Genomic DNA, 24205 nt, shown 5'->3' with positions numbered 1-24205 from the left:
ATGGTTTATGGCTACTAATCACTTACAGTATTCATCATGTCCCACATGCCACTCAGCCGACTTGGGTGATACGTCATCTTCTTAACCAATCCCAATGCATGTGTGTGCACCATCATCAAATCAGCTTTCTTCACCAGAGCCCGCAGGTCATAGTACTTGGCGAGTAGTTCCGGGTGAGCAGGCAAAGCCAGAATAAGTGGGCCCTTGTTTGCAGCAGATATCGCGCTACGGGCGTATTCCACAGTCTCCGTAGTCTTGGTCCTGTTGAAGGATTGGTGAGCATTGTAAAGCTCTAGACCTTGGATGTATTTGGATACTAAGATGTCCTTTAGGTCCTGGAAAAAAAGAAGAGAATATTTTATCTATCAGATAGAAAACATGTTCAAAATACACTAAGGTAATTAAAGGTTTAGTGAATGCGATAAGAAATACCGTTATATTTTTTTAGCCTTCAATTATTTAGTAATACACTAATTATCCTATATGTTAGTTACGCTTATAATACTTAAGAAGAGAGTTATGGACGCATGCCTTATTCCATGTCTCTGACATATGCATGCCAAACGTGGAAATTTACAAATAAAACAAAAACAATATAGATACATGTCAACGAGGTATGGCAAGGAGCATTCTAAACATTAAAAAAGTACACAAGATAAGACATAAAAAAGTAATACCGTTAAAATGTAGTAATTAATATTTTGTTTAGATCAATATATGTAGGCTCTTGGCTTTATTCAATCAAAGAAATTTCCTTTTCCCTTCAAAAATTTTTTCTCTCTTCAAAAAACGTGTGTGTACTTGTACTATGTACACGCGTTAGAAGTTATACTTCTTTGGCGTAACAAGATAAAAATCTTTTCAAAAAATTTATTCTACGTTTGTAGAAAAAACGACACTAACAAAAAACTAAAATGTTGACTAAAACTAACTTCAGGGTGTCGGTTTTTTGTGCTGCGCGCGCATCATAAAAATTTACTCTCATCATTTTTCCCTAAGGCGATAAAAGAAGTATAACTTCAAAAATGTTACAAATAACAAAAGAATAAATTCGTTCGTCTAATTATATAATTGTCTCTAGCAAAACATACCGGTTTGGTTCGTTCTGGTTTGGGCCAATCACATGTTTCTTCTTAATTCATTGATATGTTAAAGAATGTCAACAAAGTTTCTCGTAACGTAACATCGTTAACCTGTCCAACCCGCTTCAAGCAACCGATAAGCCGAGCTTAACTATTAAATATCGAGGACAGTTTCGCAAAGCACAAGGCCGTGTCCTCACCGAGCCTCGAACCTGCTCTTTGCGTCATTCTGATACAGTTATTAGCGTGATTTATTAATAGATAATGCCGTTATAGTTTAATCAAAAACAATCAATAAATCAGTGGTGTGACAACCTCTTTGGTCTGGGCCTCAGATTTCTGAATCTGTTTCAGTTCTCGATCTAATAGGCAAATCGGTAATCAGCCTCCTGTGTCTGACACATCCCGAGGATCGAACCTACGACCTCAGGGATGGAGTTACACGCTGAAGCCACTAGGCCAACAATGCTTCTTTTTTTTCATCTTTCTTTTTATTCAATCAAATTTGTTTTAAATTTTCAAAAACATCGAAGAAGGTTTACGTTCATTAAATATTATTTTTATAATTCAGAAAACTAGGGTTATAATGTATTGTTATCTAATCTTCTGAATATATTTTTAGTTCTTAGAAAATCTCTTTTAAACCAAAATATATTTAAATAACATTGACATATTTCATCATCCACAACATTAAAATCACACCTCATGAATTCAAATGACTTATTTTAAAAGTATTAATTAAAAGCCTTCAAAAATGTTGAGTTATCATTGTGTAAGTGTAAGAAAATTTTGCCTTTTTTTACATTTATTTTATAATGTTGAGGAGCTGCTGTTCCAAAACATGTGTGCAATTAATACGTGGTAAAAGTGATACCTTCAAAATTTCGGTTTCAAGATAATGAGCCGAATGTAATTTTAAAGTTAAATATTAATTATTTTGATAAAAACTACAATGATTAACAAACTTTTATAACTAATAATATGTAAATTAGACTTTTTACTTTCTAAATGTACTTAGTATTAGACTTTTTTTTTAGAAATTTTAATTTTTAAGTTTAATATCAATCTTGAATTTTGATAAAACATATAATAATTAAAGTTTGAAAGTGGATAAAACAAAAAAGCGACTGTAAAAACAGTGATATGTAAATAATATTAATAAATTTCATCTCATTTTATAATTGAATAACATTAATCTCTAATTTAATTTGTTTACACATCTATATTTTTTTTAAATCAGAAAATGATCAAATACACACTAATTTAAATGCTTCCGGTCTCATTTTCTCCCACGTTAAATCTTATTTATTATATATACTGTTGCTTTTTCGTTTCATTGACTTTCAATATCACAACGATGCTCAAGAAGTTTTCAAATAAATAATCAAGAAATGGAAAGACGTAGTGATCAACATTTTATATAAGAGATCCAGTCACACAAACTGCATACTCCGCAAAAAATATACGTATAATTAGAGCCATAAAAAAGCGGATTAATGACAGAATAGTCCATTGTCCAAACAAATAGACCAATTCAATCTATGTCGCTGCGGAGACCATAGAACACTTTTGCAATTAAATAATACGCCATCTTGTCTCGCCCAATGCATTGTTTAATTGTATAGTCGAGATAAAATTTTTGTTAAAGTACTACGTTCATTTAATAGTTAGATGCAGTCTGCATTACAATTTTTCACATTTTTAACGTAAATAAAGGTTTTATTAATACTAATAACCAACCTACATATTTTAAAAAAATTACGACACTTTATTTTTAAATTATAAAAAAAGTTTAGCCATACGAAGCTACAAGACGCTAGACTAATATAATAAAAATAAAAAAATAATTGTGTAAAATTATGGATAAATTTTTAGATTTTTAAATAACATTTCTAAATATATCTTTCATTCAGGTATGACTTTTATGCCTCCCTAAAACGTTGAATTCTTTATCATTAACTTTATAGTCAAGTCTTTTATTCTGAGTCCTGAGAGGTCTTTTTTATATTTTTTTCCAAAATAACTAAAGACACAAGTACCAATCCACACATTCTTTGCCCTAGAAACGTCCATCGTGACTCTAGGTACTAAATTAATGAGAGCATTTAGATCAAAACACTGACTTTAACCTGCGCCGTCAGGAAAGACAGCCCTTTAGAGTGCTTTTTTTCAACTATGCACTTTTTCACAGCGATTAGCACTGAGGTCGGTTAGGCTTACAACGCAGAAATAAAACGAAACTCGTAGCATTCCAGAAAGCATTGGAAAGAAGCGTACTAAAAATAAGAAAAATACATAACATTAAAAGCGAAAAAATAAGACGAAAAACAAAAGTGATAGATGCCTTACATTGTCCTAAAACAGAAGTGGCAATGGGCGAGGCATATAGCAAGATAAAAGGTAGACGTTAAAGATAACTGTATGGAAAGGAAAAAGGTGGATAGAAGAAATAGCGGTAGCAAGAAGCAAATTGAGAAAGAGAGCCATAGACAGAGTCAGTTGGAAAAAGCTGGAGGAGGCCCTTAACCGTGAAGGGGTTCCGATCTAGTGAGCTAGTCATATAAGATTTATACAAAATCTAAGCTGTATTTTATTTTTGTAATGATTGGAAATAAAACGGGCTTTATTATTATTTATTATTACTTGCCATATCACTACATAGTATAAAACAAAGTCGCTTTCTCTGTCCCTATGTCCCTTTGTATGCTTAAATCTTTGAAACTACGCAACGGATTTTGATGCGGTTTTTTTTAATAGATAGAATGATTCAAGAGGAAGGTTTACATGTATAATAATATCCATTAAATAGTGGAGAAGTACTGTTATTTTTGAGATTTCTAATGTGATGTCGTAAGTAATTACATTTTTTCCGCTTACATTGCAAACGCAGGCTGAACCCTACGAGTTTTATCAAAATAATGTACTAAGTATTGTACACATTGAAAAGGTCTACAGAAAAGTCCGTGATGGTATATGTCTATCTCTTATGGATAACCCATAGTCACTTTTTTTTGTCATTTACTTTTTACGACAAATAATGGCTAATTTTCGAAACGATTTTAACCAATACAGCATAAATCCTTATCCAATTAAATACCTTAAATAAATTGTTGATTTAATATAGATTTATATGGCCCTTTACAGCATATGATTTAAATGAATATTTTCGATGATATTACAAATTTAATAATTGCGGGACGCAGCGCGTCGGATGCCGCGGTTCTCCCTATACTCTATAGTACTTTGAATTTAGTATCAGCATTGCATCCGTGCGAAGCCGGGGCGGGTCGCTAGTAATGAATAAAACAGTGAATCGACAAACGCTTTAATATTAAAACCATTTTCGTCATAAATCTAGATTAGACAAAACATATAATTTAGCAACGGAAATCCCGTATCTTTATTCAGTTTCTATAAGTCAATTAAGGTTGTGTTGCACAATCTAATAAATTACTAAAAAAAGGTCGAAGTAAACACTCGTGGTCAACCAGATCGCTAATCAATTTATATTCGTTGAAACTAAATTAAATCTTTTGATCTTTAAATACGATTGAAGCATTTGTTTAAGTCTGTATTCTACATTTTTGGAGTTATACTTCTTTTGGTGCATTAGGGATAAATGATGAGAGTAAATTTTTACGATGCGCGCGCACACCGTAACAAAAAACCGACACCATTTTCGACACCGTTAGTCAACATTTTAAAATAAAAATGTGAATTTATTTAATTATGTAGATATATTTTTTTGTGATATTTAGATTAAGTTTTTTTAACTAGATAATGCGTTATAATAAAACGTTTTTCTATAGTTAGTGTCGTTTTTTCTACAAACGTAGAGGCGAAAGATATTTTTTTTAAAAAGATCTTTATCTTGTTATGCCAAAGAAGTATAACTTTTAACGCGTACATAAGTACACACACATGTATTTTGTTTACAGCCCTGCGATTCTGTAACTCACTTCACGAACTCACACAGCGGTTTTCGCATCGGCGGTCGCTCTCAAATCAGTCGTGAAGCAGTCATTTTATGATTTGGCATTCTGATAAACAATAAACTACAAGCTCCCATCTTTTCAGAATGCCAAATCATAAAATGACTGCTTCACGACTGATTTGAGAGCGACCGCCGATGCGAAAACCGCTGTGTGAGTTCGTGAAGTGAGTTACAGAATCGCAGGGCTGTGTGCATGCCTTGCATGCCGTGCTCTTTATATAAGACGGTTCTTCATCAAGATGACTGCATAAAGTAACTCTTTGATGGTGATGATAATAAATAAGTTCTCTTTATAATGAGACTGTATGTATGCACAAATATTTCTCACATGTCACAGTATTTATTTATTTACGTTCAAAAACAATGTGTATGCCTAAAAAATACAATTAAATATGACATCACAAATTTAACACACATACACATCAGTTATATTAGAACATAAGTAATATATTAAAGGAAATAAAAAATATATGTATGACACAAGTCACACACTGCCTATTCCATGTCATACATTTTTTTGGGTAGATACGACATCGTACTTCAATGAAAAGAGAATAAAATTCTTATTACGTTAATAATATGTTATTTTCATACAAACATACTATATTAAGTATTTCCGAACCAATTCGACTAAGGGTCCTTCAAGAAAAGAGCGTACCAATTCTTAAAAGGCCGGCAACGCATTCGCGAGCCCTCTGGCATTGAGGGTGTCCATGGGCGGCGGTATCACTTAACATCAGATGAGCCTCCTGCCCGTTTGCCCGCTGTTCTATAAAAGAAAGAAACTTCTTCCACTATCAATCAAAACTCTCGGTCTAATCAGTTAAACCGATAAAAATTTTAACGCAATGCAAAACATTTCCTAATATTTAAAATGAAGTAATAATTTAAATCTAGACATCTATTAACCTACAAATTTATATTTTCTGAATATATTTGTGTTAAATATAAAACATTACATAACAGCTTTATATGGCAATTGGATCAAATGGCCTACTTATGTATGACTCATAGTTTTAGTAAAACCATGGGCCCACAACGGGGCATGCCGCATGGTCATTACTATGTTTTTTTTTTAAATTAGAAGACAAGTTTTGTTTGTTTGCATTCAATATATAAAGTGATTGAAACACTACACAGTGTTACAGTACACCGCCGCTTTTTTTTTAATTTGTTTTAATTTTCTTTTTATTATTTTTAAAATTTTTGTAGGTTAAGAAAATTTTAAATACTGTATATTTGATTGTTCTCATTACTAATCAACGTTCTCAATATTTAATAAGTACCTTATTGTAAGGTATGTAGATAATTTACTAGAACAATCAATTTAATATGCAATTAAGTGATTCATAGAATACAGCGTGAGAATTCATTATTATGCACATTATTAATCATACAAATATCTAAATATAGTCTTTTATTTCAGATACTTTTACACTTAAACACATTTATATTTCTATCATCTAATTCTGTTAAGGTATCTGTGTCGTTTTTGGCAAAGGCCTCCTCCAAATCCCACCATTCCTGTCTGCACTGTACCACTCTCCTATGTACCACCAGCGGTTTCCTTAATTGGGTCTATCCACCTTCTAAATTGTCTTCCTCTTTTTGCGTTTATTGCGTACCTTGCGCACCAGTATATTACTTTTTTGCTACACTTTTCTGTTCCTCTTGCCATGTGCCCCGCCCATTTCCACTTAAGTTTAATTATTTTTATTGCAACATTTGCTACCTTAGTTGTTTTTCTTTATTATGTTTTTATTTTATCAATTATTTTCTTCCCTTCCTTCTTTGACACACGAGTAGCTTTGTATGTTTCGCTTTAGTGGCAATATATTGCAATACACACCTCGTAAAACACTTTTCTGCCAGGTCTAATTAACTAAAATTGCCTAGTCTATCACATGTTATTTATCGTTCATTTCATAAAATCGTTGACTTAAATATTTACTTTGTTCCGAGGACTTCGACCACACAAAATAGACTAGCGTTGATTAAAATATTAAAATATTTCCGATAGACAATTTTATACAGCATAAATCGCGATCAATAACATTCACTTTGTTTTTGTTAATACTATGAAACAATGAATAACTATCAGATAATAAGAACAAATAAAGGTTTTTATATTTACCGATAACGATTCGTAGTTCAAGCAACACATCAAGCATTTATAAAATTAACGATTCTGTCAAGTGATTTCTTTTAAACTAATTGCTAAAAATATCTTTATGTATCTAAGCATTTGTTCTTTTCAGAAATTTATGAAAGAGTAGTCGATATTAGAAAAAATAGTCTTAATAAATATAATGTTTATTTTATTAACTTAATCTGTGTGTGTCAGTCGTTTTTGTGCAATATTCCACGCTAATTCAGTATTGCACAAGGCTTTTAAGTTTCAACCTGATTTACTGACATGCGTTATGTGACAGCGCACGTGCGAGTATTATATATCAATGGATATAGGGCAACATTGATTAAATACATGACATTTTATTACATGGTCTATTAGGAAATTAAATGATAAAAATGTCAGCGATAAACAATCTTTATAAAAGGAAGCAATTTAAGGCATCAAGGCAATCGATTGGGTTTTAATATATCTTGTTTTACTAATTATTGTTTTAATGGGATATTAAACGATAGGGTCTTATTATTGATTTTTTATCAGTTTTTTTTAATATCTTTATTAAGTACTTACTGTATGAGATGTAAAGTATCGTGTTACGTAATGTCAGCTCATTTCTTCAGCTTAATTGATATTTTTTAAGTGGCTTCCAATACAAAGTTATAGTTATACTAAGAATCAAACAAAGGTCATGTCGAATGCAATAAGAATTTATTGTTTTTATGACTATATCTCGCTGGTGATCGTTTTATTTTTTTTCTTAGTGCAACTTGCCCAAACTTGAGCACACAAAAACTGAAACTAGGTAGCCACAGGTACAGAATTTCAGTTCTCACTACATCAATCACGTCTGGGAGTTGATTTTTTTATGTCACAGGGTGCCAACGGGCAGTAGGCTCAGCTGATGTTAAGTGATACCGCCCATGGACACTCACATTGCCAGAGGTCTCGCAAGTGCGTTGCCGGTTTTATTGCCAATAATTTATTAGGGTATTTTTATTAATTAGATATGGATTAGGAACCTTTTCTTCAGCAATTTAATTTATTTGGTAGTAGTCTCTAAATGTTCAATACCTAATTTCTAATTAGTGCAATATGCATATAAAACGTACGGTAAAGGATCACACCGTGACGCATGTGTCAGGCACGGGCTGATAACCTATTAAGAAAAAAAAGATCTCGAAACAGATACATAAATATGAGGTCAAGAAGGTTGTAGCACCACTGTTTTATTATGTAGATTATTGGTTACCCAATGACTAAAGAGTCAACGAACCAATCTTAATAAATAAATCAGCGTAATATGAGAGTTTTTTTTGTTACCTCTACAGATAGTAATAAGCTAGTATGTGAATAGTATTTGAAGTTAAAAATGGAGCCGAAAATAATACTTTTTATGATTTCATTGTTCAAATAAGTCATACACCAAATTAAGACAACGTTATGTTACCTTCGCTCTATTTAGGTCACAAAGCAGGTTCGACAAGCCGGTGATACCATTGTACAAAATTTTAAAATGCCTGTCAGTTGGGCAACAGCTGGCCACACCGGAGCATATTTTTAAGGACTTTCGACATGTTATATAATGTGCAGTTAAAATTGACCTTACAACTGGTTAACTCAATTCACACAACAAGTATTAATTTTGGGTAATAGAATCCGAGGTGTTTTTTGATTCATGCTTACTAGGAAACATAATTGAAACAAAAATTTCGTAGAAGTTACCGAATATTCTGTAAATCTCTATTATGATTCATTTAGGAAATCACTCTAACGAGAGCAGGTCCATTCCGCAACCGGTCAGAAGAAGAAGAAGAAGAGAAGAGAGTGGAACGACTTAAAGAATATGATTAAAATATGACATTTGCATGCCTACTTTTATATGGCGTATTTTTAATAATCGATCTAAATATACCACTTTCTTTGGAAATAAACAATTTATTTTATTTTATGAATTCCATTGAGCAATCTAACATTATTTTGTTTAATCGTACTAATATTATAAAAGCGAAAGTATGTAGGTATGGATGGATGTTTGTTATTCTTTCACGTTAAAAGTACTGTAATCAAACTTTACAATAATATAGCTTATACATAATAACACATAGGCTACAATTTATAAAGATATTGTGTGAATTGTCTAAATATCAAGTAAGTAGAAAAAAAACCAACAATCTGCGAGCTTTGCCAAATCGTGCGCTGCCAAAACCGCTAGAGTTACAATTATGTAATATATGATGAAAATGTTTATCTTAAATAGTAAATATCTTTAGTAGTTTTTTCTACGCCACGCTAATATAAGCTCGAAATACTAATCCTGCGCAGACGAACAACAAAAATCTAAGGTGCACTTGGCCCTTCGACAATATATGATATGAGATTAGATAAACTATTACGAAACTTGATCGCGCCAAATGACGATAAATTGTTTTTAATTAACTCAAACCTTCTGTTATCAATTTATTTTGTTTATCACCTTGTTTTAAAGGCAGAACCACCTTGATTGAAACTGTGCTCTAGATACATAATATACTCGTATATGTACTTGATATTATTATGACTGTATCTGTCCAATAAACCACTTTAGCAGTGATTACTGAGCAATGATTATCAAGATTAACTTTTACAAATCTTTATGAAATTACTTAATGTATAATCCAACTCAAAATACAGCTTAGCATTTTGCATTGAGTTGAATAAGCTTTCACACACACATACAGTGCGCCAATCGTATTAGTTTTTTTTTTGTTACAGGAGGCAAACGTACAGGAGGCTCACTGATTAAGTGAAACGCCCATGGACACTCACAATACCAGAAAGCTCGCAAGCGCGCTGCCGGCCTTTTAAGAATAAACTATATTAAAAATATAACTACAGTTAATAAATTGAGTATGCAGGTTTTTGAAAGTGAATTTATATGTATGTTAAATCGCGATTTTGTTCATTGTTTAATTAATATCTGTGTCTGACCAGTGACTTTTAAAGATGGCTACATCGTTCAATTAATTCTAGGAACGGATCACGAAACAAACAGTTCACAGTAACAAAACACTGACGTTGTTCTAAAAAAACATTATCTACCCGACTAACCTAAGTCGAAATCCAATACAGAACAAGTCTTGACTTTGAATCTCACCCTAATAATACATTTACACTCAACCGTTACTGCTGCCGGAAATATTGCCCTAAAAATTTCTTGCTACAATATCATAGCCAGTTTGTTTACTGTTTACTGTGTTACCGTCTCGCAACAATGCCAATGGTATCAGTATGAGCACTATTTCCATTCTCACGCTGCTTAATTCCCTGCAGTGGCGGATTTACCAGCAGGCTGAGTAGGCTAGAGTAGGCGGTTGATTTTTGGGGCGGCAAATTTGGTAACTGAATTTTTTTTACAAATCAAAGAAGATTTCTGCTTGACTTTTGGCTTTCTGAGGTTTTACAGATCTGTCTGCAACAAAATTGGCCGATGACTTTCTCCTCTTGACTTGTCATTGTACATTTGGTGTAGCTAACTTCAATATTCTATAGTAAAGCAGCCGCCCCATCCAGAAATCGACTTCTTCGCCCTCACCTCACACTTTGTGTGTGTGAAAAGAGCTAAATTGCAGAAAATGTATTTTCCTCTTCCCCTATCAACCCATACATGTCAGTCCTACCAATGGTCTGAGGCTGCAAACTGTATGACTTGTCTATAATTTTGTGCTCAAAAATCAGATTCAAAATTTGTTGTTTGTTGTCGAAATTTTTGGATTGTAAAAATAATCCAACGAAATTGTTGAATTGTAAAAATAATTCAACGAAATTGATGCATTGTAAAAATAATCCAACGAAATTTATTGATTGTAAAAATAATCTAGGAATAAGGCGGCAAAAACTTCACAGCCTGTACCTTGAAAATATGTAAATCCACCACTGATTCCCTGCTTAGATCTGTGGGTAATGGTGGCAATATACATGGTAGAACACATATAGTGATATTACAAAGCCGCGCCTATACAAGTGCCCTTTACAGATTACATACGTAAGCATATTATTATGTTATTTTGCAATTATAAATATGGTCTATTTAAACTAGGTTGACGTTGCTATATTCAATGTATTTGCATTATAAAGTATTTTACCTTAGTACGCATGCAAAGGAAAATATTGATACAACTTAGTATCATTAAGAATTAACGTATTGGATTAGACAACCTAAACAAGCAAATTATTAGTACATTGTTTGTTGTGTTTTGTAGAAATTATTATCAAGTACAGATAACATGTCAAAAGGAAGAGGCTTAAACATATCCCAACGAGGAACTGTTTCCCGATACGGTTCAGGCGGTGTCATTGAAGGTATACGCGGAAATCGTCACGCAATACGTATTCATCTTATCGGAACTTCCCCACATCGCAGTTGATATAGCAGTGACAATGTACAAGGGAGCGTTCAAGTATTACGTAATGCAATTTTTAAAGATTTTAGAAGCTCCCTCCCCCCATGTAACGCACCATAACGTTTTTCTGTACAGACTCCCAAATTGCGTTACGTAATACTTGAACGCTCCCCAATGAGGGAAAATATTAATTGTCAATTTCTGTATATGGGATAATAATAATAACGTCATTATTATTTTTAATAAAACCAGGATTCATTTTGCGTATGTAAACCAAAGTCCTAAGCGCAAAAGCGCATCCCCCAACCCCTGCCAATGTTACGTATATTTAACGAACGAATTGCTATAGTCGGATCTTCATACACAAGTGGCTTTAATTGTTTATTTTAGTTAATGCTTAAACGTACCTATATCTAAAATCTGTTATAGCATTCGAAAGCGAATAATATACAAATACAACTTTTTTTGCTAAGTCCCGGCAGACTGGTAAGAAAAATAAAATACAATATTTAATGTGACAAGCACTTATAAACAACAAAGACGAGAGAAAAAAACATCGATTCAAACATTTTAAAAACTAAACGAAAATATATTTCAAAGTGTGAGATGATACTTGCTGTATGGATACCTACACCTAGGTCCTTTATCAGAATGCTTAATATATCGGTGAATTTTGGTCAAAACACGTTCTTCTGAAAGGACAAATAGAGGGCACTAGATACCATTTGTCATTTCACGAAATATCCATTTAGCTAAATCCTGCTATGAATATAATATTTTTTATTACAATCAGACGGCTAGCTATATCTTTGAGGCAACCATCCTACTAATATTATAAACGCGAAAGTTTGTATGTATGGATGGATTTTTGTTACTCTTTCACGTTTAAACTACTGAATGGATTTTAATGAAAGTTTACAATAATATGGCTTATACATCAGAACGACACATATGCTACAAATTATAAAGATATTGTGTGTGTGGGCGCTGCCTAAATAGTCCTACAAAAAAGCCCTCGACTACTATGTGTAAGCCATTATAGCCGAAATAGTGAACCATAACTACAATAAGAGTAGATAATTTATTTCAAATGCACATTTATTAGTGCGCCGAATGAAACTTCTAAGCTACCTTTAAATTTTCTCAATAAAAATAGAATAACGTTGATACGTATATATTAATTACTCATACCATTCATCGCTTACACTTTTCTTTGAGGCTGTTTCGCATACGTAACCTACAAAGCGACCTTGATTTTTGACAAGACGCTGAGGTCAAATGCATTAATCTGTCAAAGTGACGGAATGAATTATTATTGGTTTTATCCCCAGTTCAAATGACGTACGGAAGTCACACTTAGACTCTTGACTATGAAGCTTATCATAGAACACATTGTCGAACTGCATACAGTATTTAAGGATTTGCGATTTGATATTCAGATATCCGACATGGATATCTATATCGATATATTGTTCGCGTACGAGTTTAGAGATGCGAATATATTCTGTGTGATTAACATTAAATGTAAAGGATAAATTGTATTGTTTATGGTCACACAATTGGTAAAAGAAACTATTCCGTTTGAAAATATTACTTAACAAGCAACTTCTTAAATTGTAAAGTTCGTAAAACACACGCTTATTCAAAACATTACAGTTAAAATTTATTAAAAGTAAAAAGAAAATAATTTCTTAAAATGTTTAATTACGACTATAGATGTAACGATGTCGTTTTATATTGCTTTCAAGTCCTTAAATTCTCTTTTTACTAGTAAACCTAGGTACTTTCAGTTTCCAATATTATTATAAAATCGATCGTTATTGTACAGGGCTGCAACCGGGCCCCCACAATAAAAAAGACTTCGGAAAAAAAGTATTAAATTCCGACTAGTAAACAACTTTTCTTTTGATTATTTTTATGTTTATCTTCAATCTTCTTGGTTTGACATTATTATTTTCTATTTACAATAAATGAATGTTTATTAGTATCATAATAATCAAATATACAGAATTGTAAATTAACCTACATAGTAATAATAAAAATAATTCAAATTTATAAAAAGGGAATTAATACCAATTTAAAAAGTTTAGTCTCTGTGACATTGTACCTGTAACGCTGTCAGCATTTCCTCTCTCTACTGCCATACTTATTAGTTGAGCGAGGAAAGCACCAGCTCTGTTGTCACCGGTACTAACCACCAGGCGCCAACTCAAATAACAATGTAATGTGTATTTTTTTAGTCATTTACAAATTTTTTATTTTTTTTATTTTAAAGACAATTCACACCAATTGACCTAGTCCCATGCTAAGCTGGTGAAGCTTGTGTTATGGGTACTAGGCAACGGATATACATACATATTATAGATAGATAGACATATAAATATATATTTAAACACCCAAGACCTAAGCACAACACCAAATCACTTATCACATCGATGTTCGTCTCAGCCGGGGATCGAACCCGGGACCCATTGATTCGCAGTCAGGGGTACTAACCACTAGACCAATGAGTCGTTAAATTGTATTTGACTAAGAAAATATACTGTATTACATAGCAAGCACGGTTGGCAGTATATTAATATATATTATTATTATGCTATACTAACAAGTTATATGATAATATTTGCGTAAATAAAATTCTCGTCATTTAGACGTTTGGCGACATTTATTTCTAATAATATCTTCAAACTTTTATTGATGTATCAAGTGGGGTCAAAATAGCATGTAAAATTTAGTCATTTTATTCAATATCACATTCTCGACACGGTAAAGTTCACTTATGTAATTTAAAAAGGTCTTGTAACGATAATATAAATGATGTCAGTTTTTATTATTCTTTTCCAATGACTTTTAAGGTGAGATTCAGAAACGAGCGACTCCCGTGTAGCAAAAACTATTGTTTTTTTTTAGTTCGTAATTTTCGTTTCTGAATCTCACTTTAAGGGTCAGGCTACCTGCCTTGCGATTCTGTAACTCACTTTTCGAACTCTCACAGTGGTTTTCGCATCGGCGGTCGCTCTCAAATCAGTCGTGAAGCAGTCATTTTATGATTTGGCATTCTGATAAAGTGGGAGCTTGTAGTTTATTGTTTATGCGACCGCCGATGCGAAAACCGCTGTGTGAGTTCGAAAAGTGAGTTACAGAATCGCAAGGCTGAACGGCCTTCGTAGTTCACGTCGTATATTATAGACAGTATTGGTAAGTTGTGTTCATAATGTTGTACTATTCCTGGGTCAACGAGGTGTTTTAAATAATAGAGGATTTTAGTTTTACTCTATATTATCTACTCGCGTACAACAATAGAATATAAGCAAAATAATGAAATGTTAATTGCTATGTAACGAAAGAATGCAATTGAACTGTTGAAGAGATTGCCTGCGTCTGGATATACTCTCGGGGCGTAACTCCAACGATATATGAAATCTAAACCTGAGTAAGCAAAATGTACAGCCTTGGCTTGTACAAATGTTATGTAACAAACTTAATCAGGTGATGAACGATATTAATTCAAAACACTTCAGACTAAAGACATCCAATCTTTTTAATATTTAACTCTAACTCTATTGAATCTAAAGAGCCCAAGTTTTCCCTTTTAAGTTTTGTTTAGATGTCACAAGTACAAAAACTTATGTAATAATTACCTACGCCTAATCTATTTTAATGTGACAAGCGTGAGCATGGCAAATTGGTCTTTATGTTTGTACACTTGCTGATCATTTTCGTAGAAACTTAAGAAGAAAGTCCGACCCATTACTAATGTAGGCATTGTATTCACATGTTAATTACTGACAAAGTGCTACTTGTGTAACCTCTTGGCAGACGCATTTAAAAATAGAACACGATAAAATTTGGAAATCCTAAGTTTTGTGCAAAACAGGAAACACTATTCATATTTAATTAGATTAAAACAACGTTTCAATCTAATTAAATCGATTTAGATTTACATATTTGTATCCTGTCTTTTAAACCTAGCATATATTTCTTTGCCTAGTATTATATTTCACGAAGAAATATGGTGAGACGGCAAACATATACCTTCTTTCTCTGTTCGACTGTTGAAATATTTGTTTTAATTAATTCAATCCACTTAGTTAAAATAAGCTTTTCTTCTAACAATATTTATAATAAACTATATCAGCCCTACACACAAAGACTTTTATCATAAAGTCACCAGTCAGTCTGTCAAGTCAAGGCGCTTCGCACCCCATATGGCGCAGATTCTGACTGGCCAGAAGACTTCTGGACACAATTGAATCTGAAGACACACCCCGCGTACGACTGTGACATAAGAACAGACCAAGCGGTGGTTCATTTACTTGCTGACTGTTCGACTTTCGAAACAGCCAGGTAAGATCTGGAGCTCAAGGCTGGTGAGAGGGTATCCCGGAATGGGCTACTCCGACAACATGTCGAGCACAGATCGCTGCTGGAAAAATTCTTCCACAGAATTGTCATATATGTCAGTAAGATGAAAAGCACAAGAGGTGAAGCAGGTCCCGCCTGCTAGTGGGCTCCGATTCGCCCATAAATATCGTGAGAATATTTCCGGAGTCTTTGTCGCCCGGGCTCGGCGGGAGAACTAGTTTATGTAAATAAAGTCCTTTTTTAGGAAGGCACTCCCATGCTGCTTAGCTTCTAGGCCCCAGATCATCGTGATCGATAGGCTATTAGGAGTCCTTTTGATAGACAGGCGAATGCTCATTTAAAATCAGTGTAATAGGTTCCAACAAAAATTTTAAATTATTCAAAGTATGTGTAATACTCTACTGTTCTTTCTTGGGTCAATTTAAACCTACCTCAACATGTCTAAATCGTAACGGTACGGTCGTCACGCAAAGGTTCAACTCCTCCAAAATTATGTCTGATAATAATAATTAAATACATATAAATTTAATTGTATATATAATTATATAGAAAGGTACAACTATGCTCTGAAACAATGCCTCGTGTAAGATTTTAGAGGGGCGTCGGACAGTAATTGTAAATGTAAAATTAGAAGCATTAATATGTATTTCTTTACTGACGAGTCATAAGTGGACATTATGTTACTTTACTTACATTTTCTTACTTATTTAATCCTTTTATTTACTTAAGTAACCATTAAATATTAATGAACTACTGTTTGTTCAACTACTCTGGCTCGTATCTCAAAGGCCTAAACGGTTCAGAATAACGCCCTATACATTAAATATAGGTCGGGGTAGGTTTTATCACTTATAACGATCTTTTATTATCTTACCTTGTCGTCCTCGGTAACTCGTAGAATAATCTTCAACTTGGGGTTGTGTTTCCTGTAGTCTTTCAGTATCCCGTCAAGTTTCTCTCCCCGAGCTGATCCCGTATAAATGAGATGGGTGCATTCCGTAAAGTCGAGGGTACGCGCGGTCTCCACATAGCAGACGAGACGGGCGGCGCCCGCGCCGGCGGCCTCAGCCGATAGCACCGCGCCGAGACCGAACAAAACCCAAAGCCACATAATTAAAAAATCAATCTGTCATACCGCCGCGAGAAGAATAAAAGATTTTGGAAGCGAGTTGGTTGTTTGAGGACCGAAGAACGAGTGGCTGGACGACGGTGTCAGGCTGCACTCATAGGCGCCCCGCCCTCGCGCCGCCTCGAAGGTCGCGCGAACCAGAGCTTTCATGTCACTTACGTGTCGCAAGGACTTCCTTTTTGGACATTTCTTCGGGCGTAATAAATCTCGTCACGACATTTTGTGAATTTTACTCTGAAAATCAATTAGGTTTGCGAAATTCGCGAGTACTATGAAAGGTGCTTACAGTGTACAACTGTGTGTACTTACTTGAAGTTAACGAGTGATATACATGTCACGTTATACAACGTATTATTAAGAATAACTTCAGTCTTAAAGAAATGCATACGATTACACAACAGAGATGATTTCTTTTGTGTGTGTTAATTGTGGTACAAAATTTATCGCGTTGCAAAATTTTTATTAATATATGTGATGATTCCTGTACCTATTTAGAATATGTCTTGTATTTCATGACGAATTTTTTAATCAAGAAGCATGTTTTCAAGTCACCAAATAGAGAGAGACTGAACTAATTTTTTTATCAAAGGAAGCCACGTAGATGTGAGTGTGGTAGGCTATATATTAAAGTGTAAATTAAAAATACTTTTCATTGTCGGATTTGCAAAGTAAGTCGGTCGCTGCCTTAACGATGAGAAATAAAAGTCAGGCAACAGTCCGTCAGTCCTCTGCCGTGTCTTTCTATACATACAAATAAATTTACTCCGCTGAATCAAATCTATCAAGACATTTATTCATATAGGTATCTCAATGTTCGAGTACGAACATGAACAAAATTAAATATCCCTAAATTTATTAATACAAAGACAAAACTCTGTGTTGTGCTACAGTCTACACAAACACAGACAAAATGCGTAGACATACTCTTTGAAGAATGAGTGCTTTATATAAAACAGTTTTATACTAATTTGGTTTTTTTATGAAATAGGAGGCAAACGGGCAGGAGGCTCACCTGTTAAGCGATACCGCCGCCCATGGACACTCACGTTGCCAGAAGGCTCCCAATTGCATTGCCGGCCTTTTAAGAATTGGTACGCTCTTTTCTTGAAGGACCCAAATCAAGTAAAATAATTATCTTGAAATTGTATTATTATTTATTTAAATAATTAAAATAAAATACCATGTTAATGAGAATATTGGCAAATCGGAGTTTCAAAAATAATTGTATACGTAACGAAAAGTTTTGGGAAAGTAACAAAATTTAAAATTTCCTTATTAGATAAATCTATAGATCTAAACAAATTGATCGTTTGTTCTATTGACTGCGCAAACGCACCGCTATCGTTTACTTAATATATCACTCGATTATAGGATCAAGTTGTGAATAAGATCCGGAATTTAATATTTATCATTGAAATGAATCATCAGTTGCCTGCTTGACCCACTGCGCAGGCTCATTTTACGAATAATATTAATAATGACATTATTACAATGAATTGGTTTTTATGGATTCGATGCTGGAGATAATTTATCCATAATTTCTAAGGGGAAGCATATGTTAGGTTTATTAATCTAAATCATGTTTTAGTATTATCTATTGCTATACATAAATTAATCATATTAATTATTATATTGATATTAATTTACTACCCGTACGTAAAGTTAACAAATAGTAGATAGTAATTAATAACTTTCACAAATAGGGAATTAATACAAAAGTGTTCGGGTATAATTATTAATAATCATATTGTTATCCCCGCCATCTCATTATCCCATTTGTTCCTCGATTCAGAAGAACGCGTTTTGGGAAAAACTAACCGATATATCCAGAATGAGCATTCGGAAAAACGAGCTAGTTCTGGATATCCATAGTTGTTTCCCTCACGTGGTAATCAATTTTCCTTTAGTTTTTAAATTTATGATTCTGTGTATTTTTTTTTCGTGTTTGGTATGTATGAATGTGCCGAGTGTTGGCAAGCTTTTGGAAATAATTAAATAAATTATTTGTATTGTTATTAGCCAGGCCCCTCGGCCGCCATCTTGTAAAGATAGCTAAGATATTTAAATGCTATGCTATAAAGTACAACTGTAATCGCCACGTTAGTTAAGAGTTGTATCGTCAATTGTTTTTTAATTTTTACGTTTATAAGGCATTTAATTTTATTTGTAAAAGATAAAATTTGTCTATGCGCAGTGTGTATAGTCAAGTCATATTGACTTGCAGTGTAAGTCACACTCGACTCCAATTACGTTATTAAAATATCTTCCGGTTATAATTAAATCACAATTTTCCAATTTAGATTCTAGAGTAAAAATAATTAGATTTATTTAAATTAATAATGAGTAGGTAGATATCGCCTGGAAGATAGTACCGGTGACCCCAGAGCTAGAGCTTTCCTCGCTCAACGAAAATGTATCGCCATACAGCAAGGAAATGCTGCATTAAAGATACACTGCCACAGGGACCGGATAGTAAGCGGGTTAAGAATATTGTAATACAAAAAATCTGTGGCGCTACAACCTTTTTAGGTCTAGGCCTCAGATTTGTGTATCTGTTTCATGATCATTTGTTTAACTAATAGGCAAGCAGGTGATCAGTGTCCTGTGCCGTCGACTTTTTGGGTCTAAGGTAAGCCGGTTTACACACGATGTTCTCCTTCACCGTTCGAGCGGATGTTAAATGCGCACATAGAAAGAAAGTCCATTGGTGCACAGCCGGGGATCGATCCTACGACCTCAAGGATGAGAGTCGCACGCTGAAGCTACTAGGCCAACACTGCTCAGAATATTGTAAACACTGTAATATTTGTGTGTTGGAAATAAAAAAAGTAATTGTATAAAAAAAGTTTTCCATTGGTGCACTTGTACCTAGAGAACAAAACAAGATTCAATGTGACCAGCACTCATAGACAATCATAATCACAAAGAGAAAAGAAAACTATAAAAACCAGAGGAAAATTGATTTAAAAGTGAGAGGAGAATCCAGCCCTCGTTAATCAGAAGGCGCAACCTGGATATATGTGAGATCAAAACGCGTTCTTCTGAAAGGAATTTATGGTTTTTCTTTAGCTTTATGTCCTGTCCTGAGTTACTAACTAAGGTATGTTCCATGTATAAATATGCACCTATTATATACACCTAAAGCAACACCAAATACAGAGGGAAAATTTATGGTTAGGGCGGCAGGTAAGTTTAACAATTTAATTGTTGTTATTGACCTATTCGCCTCAAGTGTGGTGTCGACAAGGAGAGCTCTGACATCTGAGTTCTTCAGTTGAATAAATAGTGTATCATAAGTTTTTGTAAGTGTATAAGTAACACTACCCTAAGTGTACGTCAACTAATTGGAACGAAGTTCCTTATCGCGCGTTGCGAAAGGGGGCTAGACGGAATAAATTAAGACCAAAAGTTGTGATGACACTTTTTGCTATAGTTGTTCTATTTTATATTTTCGCTATAGCTATCGCCAACGTCCATACCACGTTGAATACACCGGTTCTCGTCCGATCACCTAAGTTAAGCAACGTCGGCCGAGGTCAGTACTTGGATGGGTGACCGCCTGGGAACACCTCGTGATGTTGGCTTTTTTTTTCGTAGCGATAAGAAATGAAAATTATTTTTGAAATCACTTAACTAAATTAGTCGTAGTAAACCAGAATCCCTGTACAATAATAATTGCGGGGTCCCTAGTTTCCTTGCAAAATGTTCACGCCATCCAGTTACCTTTAGTCCTCTCTGATCACATTCTCCATCCTTACCGCACCCATTTCCTAAACACCACTCTTTCTCTTTTGCGGTATTAAAGTGTAGAAGGAGGGGACCGCATTCTACATGCTCCCGCGCCGCAGAGAAGATTCACCCGCCGCCGCGAGCTCACGCGTGTGCTTTCGTTTGCGCTTACGCTTCTTCCGCTGATTGTGCTTATAGTTTTATTTGTGGTCTTCTCCCACGGAGACGGGTGAAGAGACGGAGGACTTTAGGTGAGTGGTGTTTCCATTATTTTTACGCCGCATTCCACTTGCCCCTCGGCCTACTTCTCTTTGTCTTCGCCGCTACACAAAATACAATACCTTTAAAAAATATTCATTATAATAAATAAAAAAATAATGTTTCAGGAAAATTATGCGAATTCAAAAATTAGTGAACTAATATCACAACGAGAACAGCTTATACAAGGAGATGAACCAGATGAGACTGAATTAAAACATCTGAACCACGAAATACATTTCGTATGCTTATTTTGTGCCACTTAATTTATATTTACGTTATTTAATATTTAAATCGCTGCGTAGCACAACGACTTCTTCCTCTTTTAGACTCCTGCCTTGCGATTCTGTAACTAACATTTCAAACTCGCACAGCGGTTTTCGCAGCGGTGGTCGCGCTCAAATCAGTCATGAAGCAGTCATTTTACGATTTGGCATTCTGATAAACAATAAACTACAAGTTCCCTCCTTAAGCTATTCCGCTGTGCGAGTTCGAAAAGTGAGTTACAGAATAGCAAGGCTGCCCTGCGATTCTGTAACTCACTTCACGAACTCACACAGCGGTTTTCGCATCGGCGGTCGCTCTCAAATCAGTCGTGAAGCAGTCATTTTATGATTTGGCATTCTGATAAACAATAAAGTACAAGCTTCCACCTTTTCAGAATGCCAAATCATAAAATGACTGCTTCACGACTGATTTGAGAGCGACCGCCGATGCGAAAACCGCTGTGTGAGTTCGTGAAGTGAGTTTCAGAATCGCAGGGCTGGTCTCTTAAAACTTTAATGGAGTACGATGAAATATAAGATTGGTGCCGAGAAAATCTATCATACTGTTATGATAATCAACATATAAATTAATCGAAAGGAACTTCGTTCCATCCGGGTGTCCCTTGACACCTCTCAAGTTTTTTTTAGTTTAGTATTGCTTTCATTGATATAGTTGATTAAAATGATATCAGAGATAGTTGGATTAAAATGATGTTTCTGTTACCAATCCATTTAATTATAAAGATTTGTTTAATGGCGTAAAAAGAACTTTATATTTTAGTAAGTAAGTTATAAGCTGTTAATCTTTCTACATAAGTAAAATAGAACAAAATAAAAATGTTTACAATAATTATTTATTGTTGCATATAATTTATATTAGCTGTAGATTTACGAAATAAATAAAGCAGAGATGAATAGTGGTATTGTTTTATTTACTTCAAATTATAATTCCGAAAAATTTTGAAGTGCAAAGAAATTGACTAGAAATAGACCATATGAAACATTGTTATCTAATTGTAGTAAAATATTATCGTATATTTGTGTTTTTGTATATTTTTCCTGCTTTACCCTTATCGTTTAAATCTACAAAATATTTTTGTTTAGAAAGTACATGTTCGTCGTAGTTGATAACAATTTTATAAGGAAAAGTATTGAAACTCAATCTATTTTATAAAATTTATTACCAGCCTTTCGATATTTACATATTTTTAACAATTATTCTTAAAACTAATTTTATTTACAAGGTTAATACAATGCAGTCAGTTTATACAATTAATTCTATTACAGATTTTCTTATAAATAAAACAACAAATTATTTATTTTAAACATCTTCAAGGCTTTGTAATCCCGAATAGCGGACCCGCTCATAGTTTATTAATTACAATTACAATTAATTTCAGACATTTGTATCGGTGACCACTGAGCAGCCCTGCGATTCTGTAACTCACTTCACGAACTCACACAGCGGTTTTCGCATCGGCGGTCGCTCTCAAATCAGTCGTGAAGCAGTCATTTTATGATTTGGCATTCTGAAAAGGTGGGAGCTTGTAGTTTATTGTTTATCAGAATGCAAAATCATAAAATGACTGCTTCACGACTGATTTGAGAGCGACCGCCGATGCAAAAACCGCTGTGTGAGTTCGTGAAGTGAGTTACAGAATCGCAGGGCTGGTGCTTTCCTCGCTCAACGAATACGTATCGCTTAAGAAACTTAAAAAGTTATCGCATTAAGAATATTCTTCCCACAGGGGCCAAACTTTTTGAATTTGTTTAATTATTATAACGACGTAGATTAAGAATATTGTATATGCTATATTGCAGATATTTATGATATTTTATTGAAGACAAAGTGCCAGCCTTTGCCTGTTAATTCGTATCTACTGTCTATGAGCTTTTACCCAGAAGACAATGAATACGCTCCCTTAATGAAAGGGTCTTGATGCCTCGTGTAGCATTAATGTGTTCACTGTTTGATCACAAAAAAACAGCAGATTTAAGCGTTGGTCAATGCTCCACCATACTTTTTTTTTACTAATACTAACACAGTAGGTACCTTTGTTACTAACCGTTTAACAAATATAGATTAATGATCTTTATATAAATATTATTCTGATACAATTGTTTTGTCATCGGGAAATTCCTCTTATTCATTTGCACACTGGTTCATACATTGCAGCGTTTGGTCGATTACCAAAGTCAGTACTGGGTGAAGTTAGAATTGAAGTTTTTATTTTTAATTTATTCAGACTGCTTTGATTACAATGCTCGGTGCAATCAAAGTGCGTTCGAATAACGAACACACACATTTTGCAAATTCCATTGCGTAACAATTTTACCCAGCAATAACTACAGAGTAACTTCTAGTTGAAATCAGTTTACATACATTGCCCTAAATTAGCACTGGTATTCTGCAACTTCCACTAGCGATAGAAATAATTATTTTATGCAATTTCAATGTAGTTCTATTGCAGGTTACTCGCAGGCTCTCGAGGGCGCCCGCTGTTTCAATAAATGTGTGAATATTTGATTCCATTTTCAATCAAATATTATAATAGAGAGCACTAGTTTAATGATTGATGGGTTCTGTCAATAAACATTGAGATCGTTATCATTTTTGGAATACAGAACTGTACTGTTAAGCTTAGGTTTCCTAGAAAAGCGGTGCCGTTAACTAACGGCCGTCAATTTACGGTTGTTTACAACAGCCGTCTTTAGTTTTTAACATAATGCAAAAAAAAAACAATCATTTTCGCTCATCCAAGTCATGTTTCCACTCATTGTATTAATTAAATATGGGCACCGCTACACGCGAAAAACGTTGAACTAATGTTTATCCCCGCTATGACGGCCGTCATGCAAATGACAGCACCAC

General features: G+C 34.0%; 1 protein-coding gene and 1 non-coding gene across 3 annotated transcripts in view; one reads left to right on the top strand and one right to left on the bottom strand.

Moving 5' to 3' along the window:
* LOC125050897 overlaps positions 1–17143 on the bottom strand; it is a 31324-nt gene extending 14181 nt beyond the window's left edge. For both annotated transcript variants that reach the window (XM_047650965.1, XM_047650966.1), the window contains exons 1-2: positions 16826–17143; positions 27–335 (exon numbers count right to left, since the gene is read on the bottom strand). In XM_047650965.1, the coding sequence (XP_047506921.1) occupies positions 27–335; positions 16826–17062 (546 nt within the window). In that variant the 5' untranslated portion in view covers positions 17063–17143. The remainder of the gene's footprint in view (positions 1–26; positions 336–16825) is intronic.
* Positions 17144–20545: 3402 nt separating this feature from the next.
* On the top strand, positions 20546–20664 carry LOC125051444. The gene has a single exon (XR_007117286.1). It is a non-coding gene; the product is annotated as a 5S ribosomal RNA (ribosomal RNA).
* Positions 20665–24205: the final 3541 nt, after the last annotated feature.

This window comes from Pieris napi, chromosome 7, assembly GCF_905475465.1.
Source record: "Pieris napi chromosome 7, ilPieNapi1.2, whole genome shotgun sequence".
Lineage (NCBI taxonomy): Eukaryota > Metazoa > Arthropoda > Insecta > Lepidoptera > Pieridae > Pieris > Pieris napi.
This window is presented reverse-complemented; position numbering and strand designations above follow the sequence as displayed.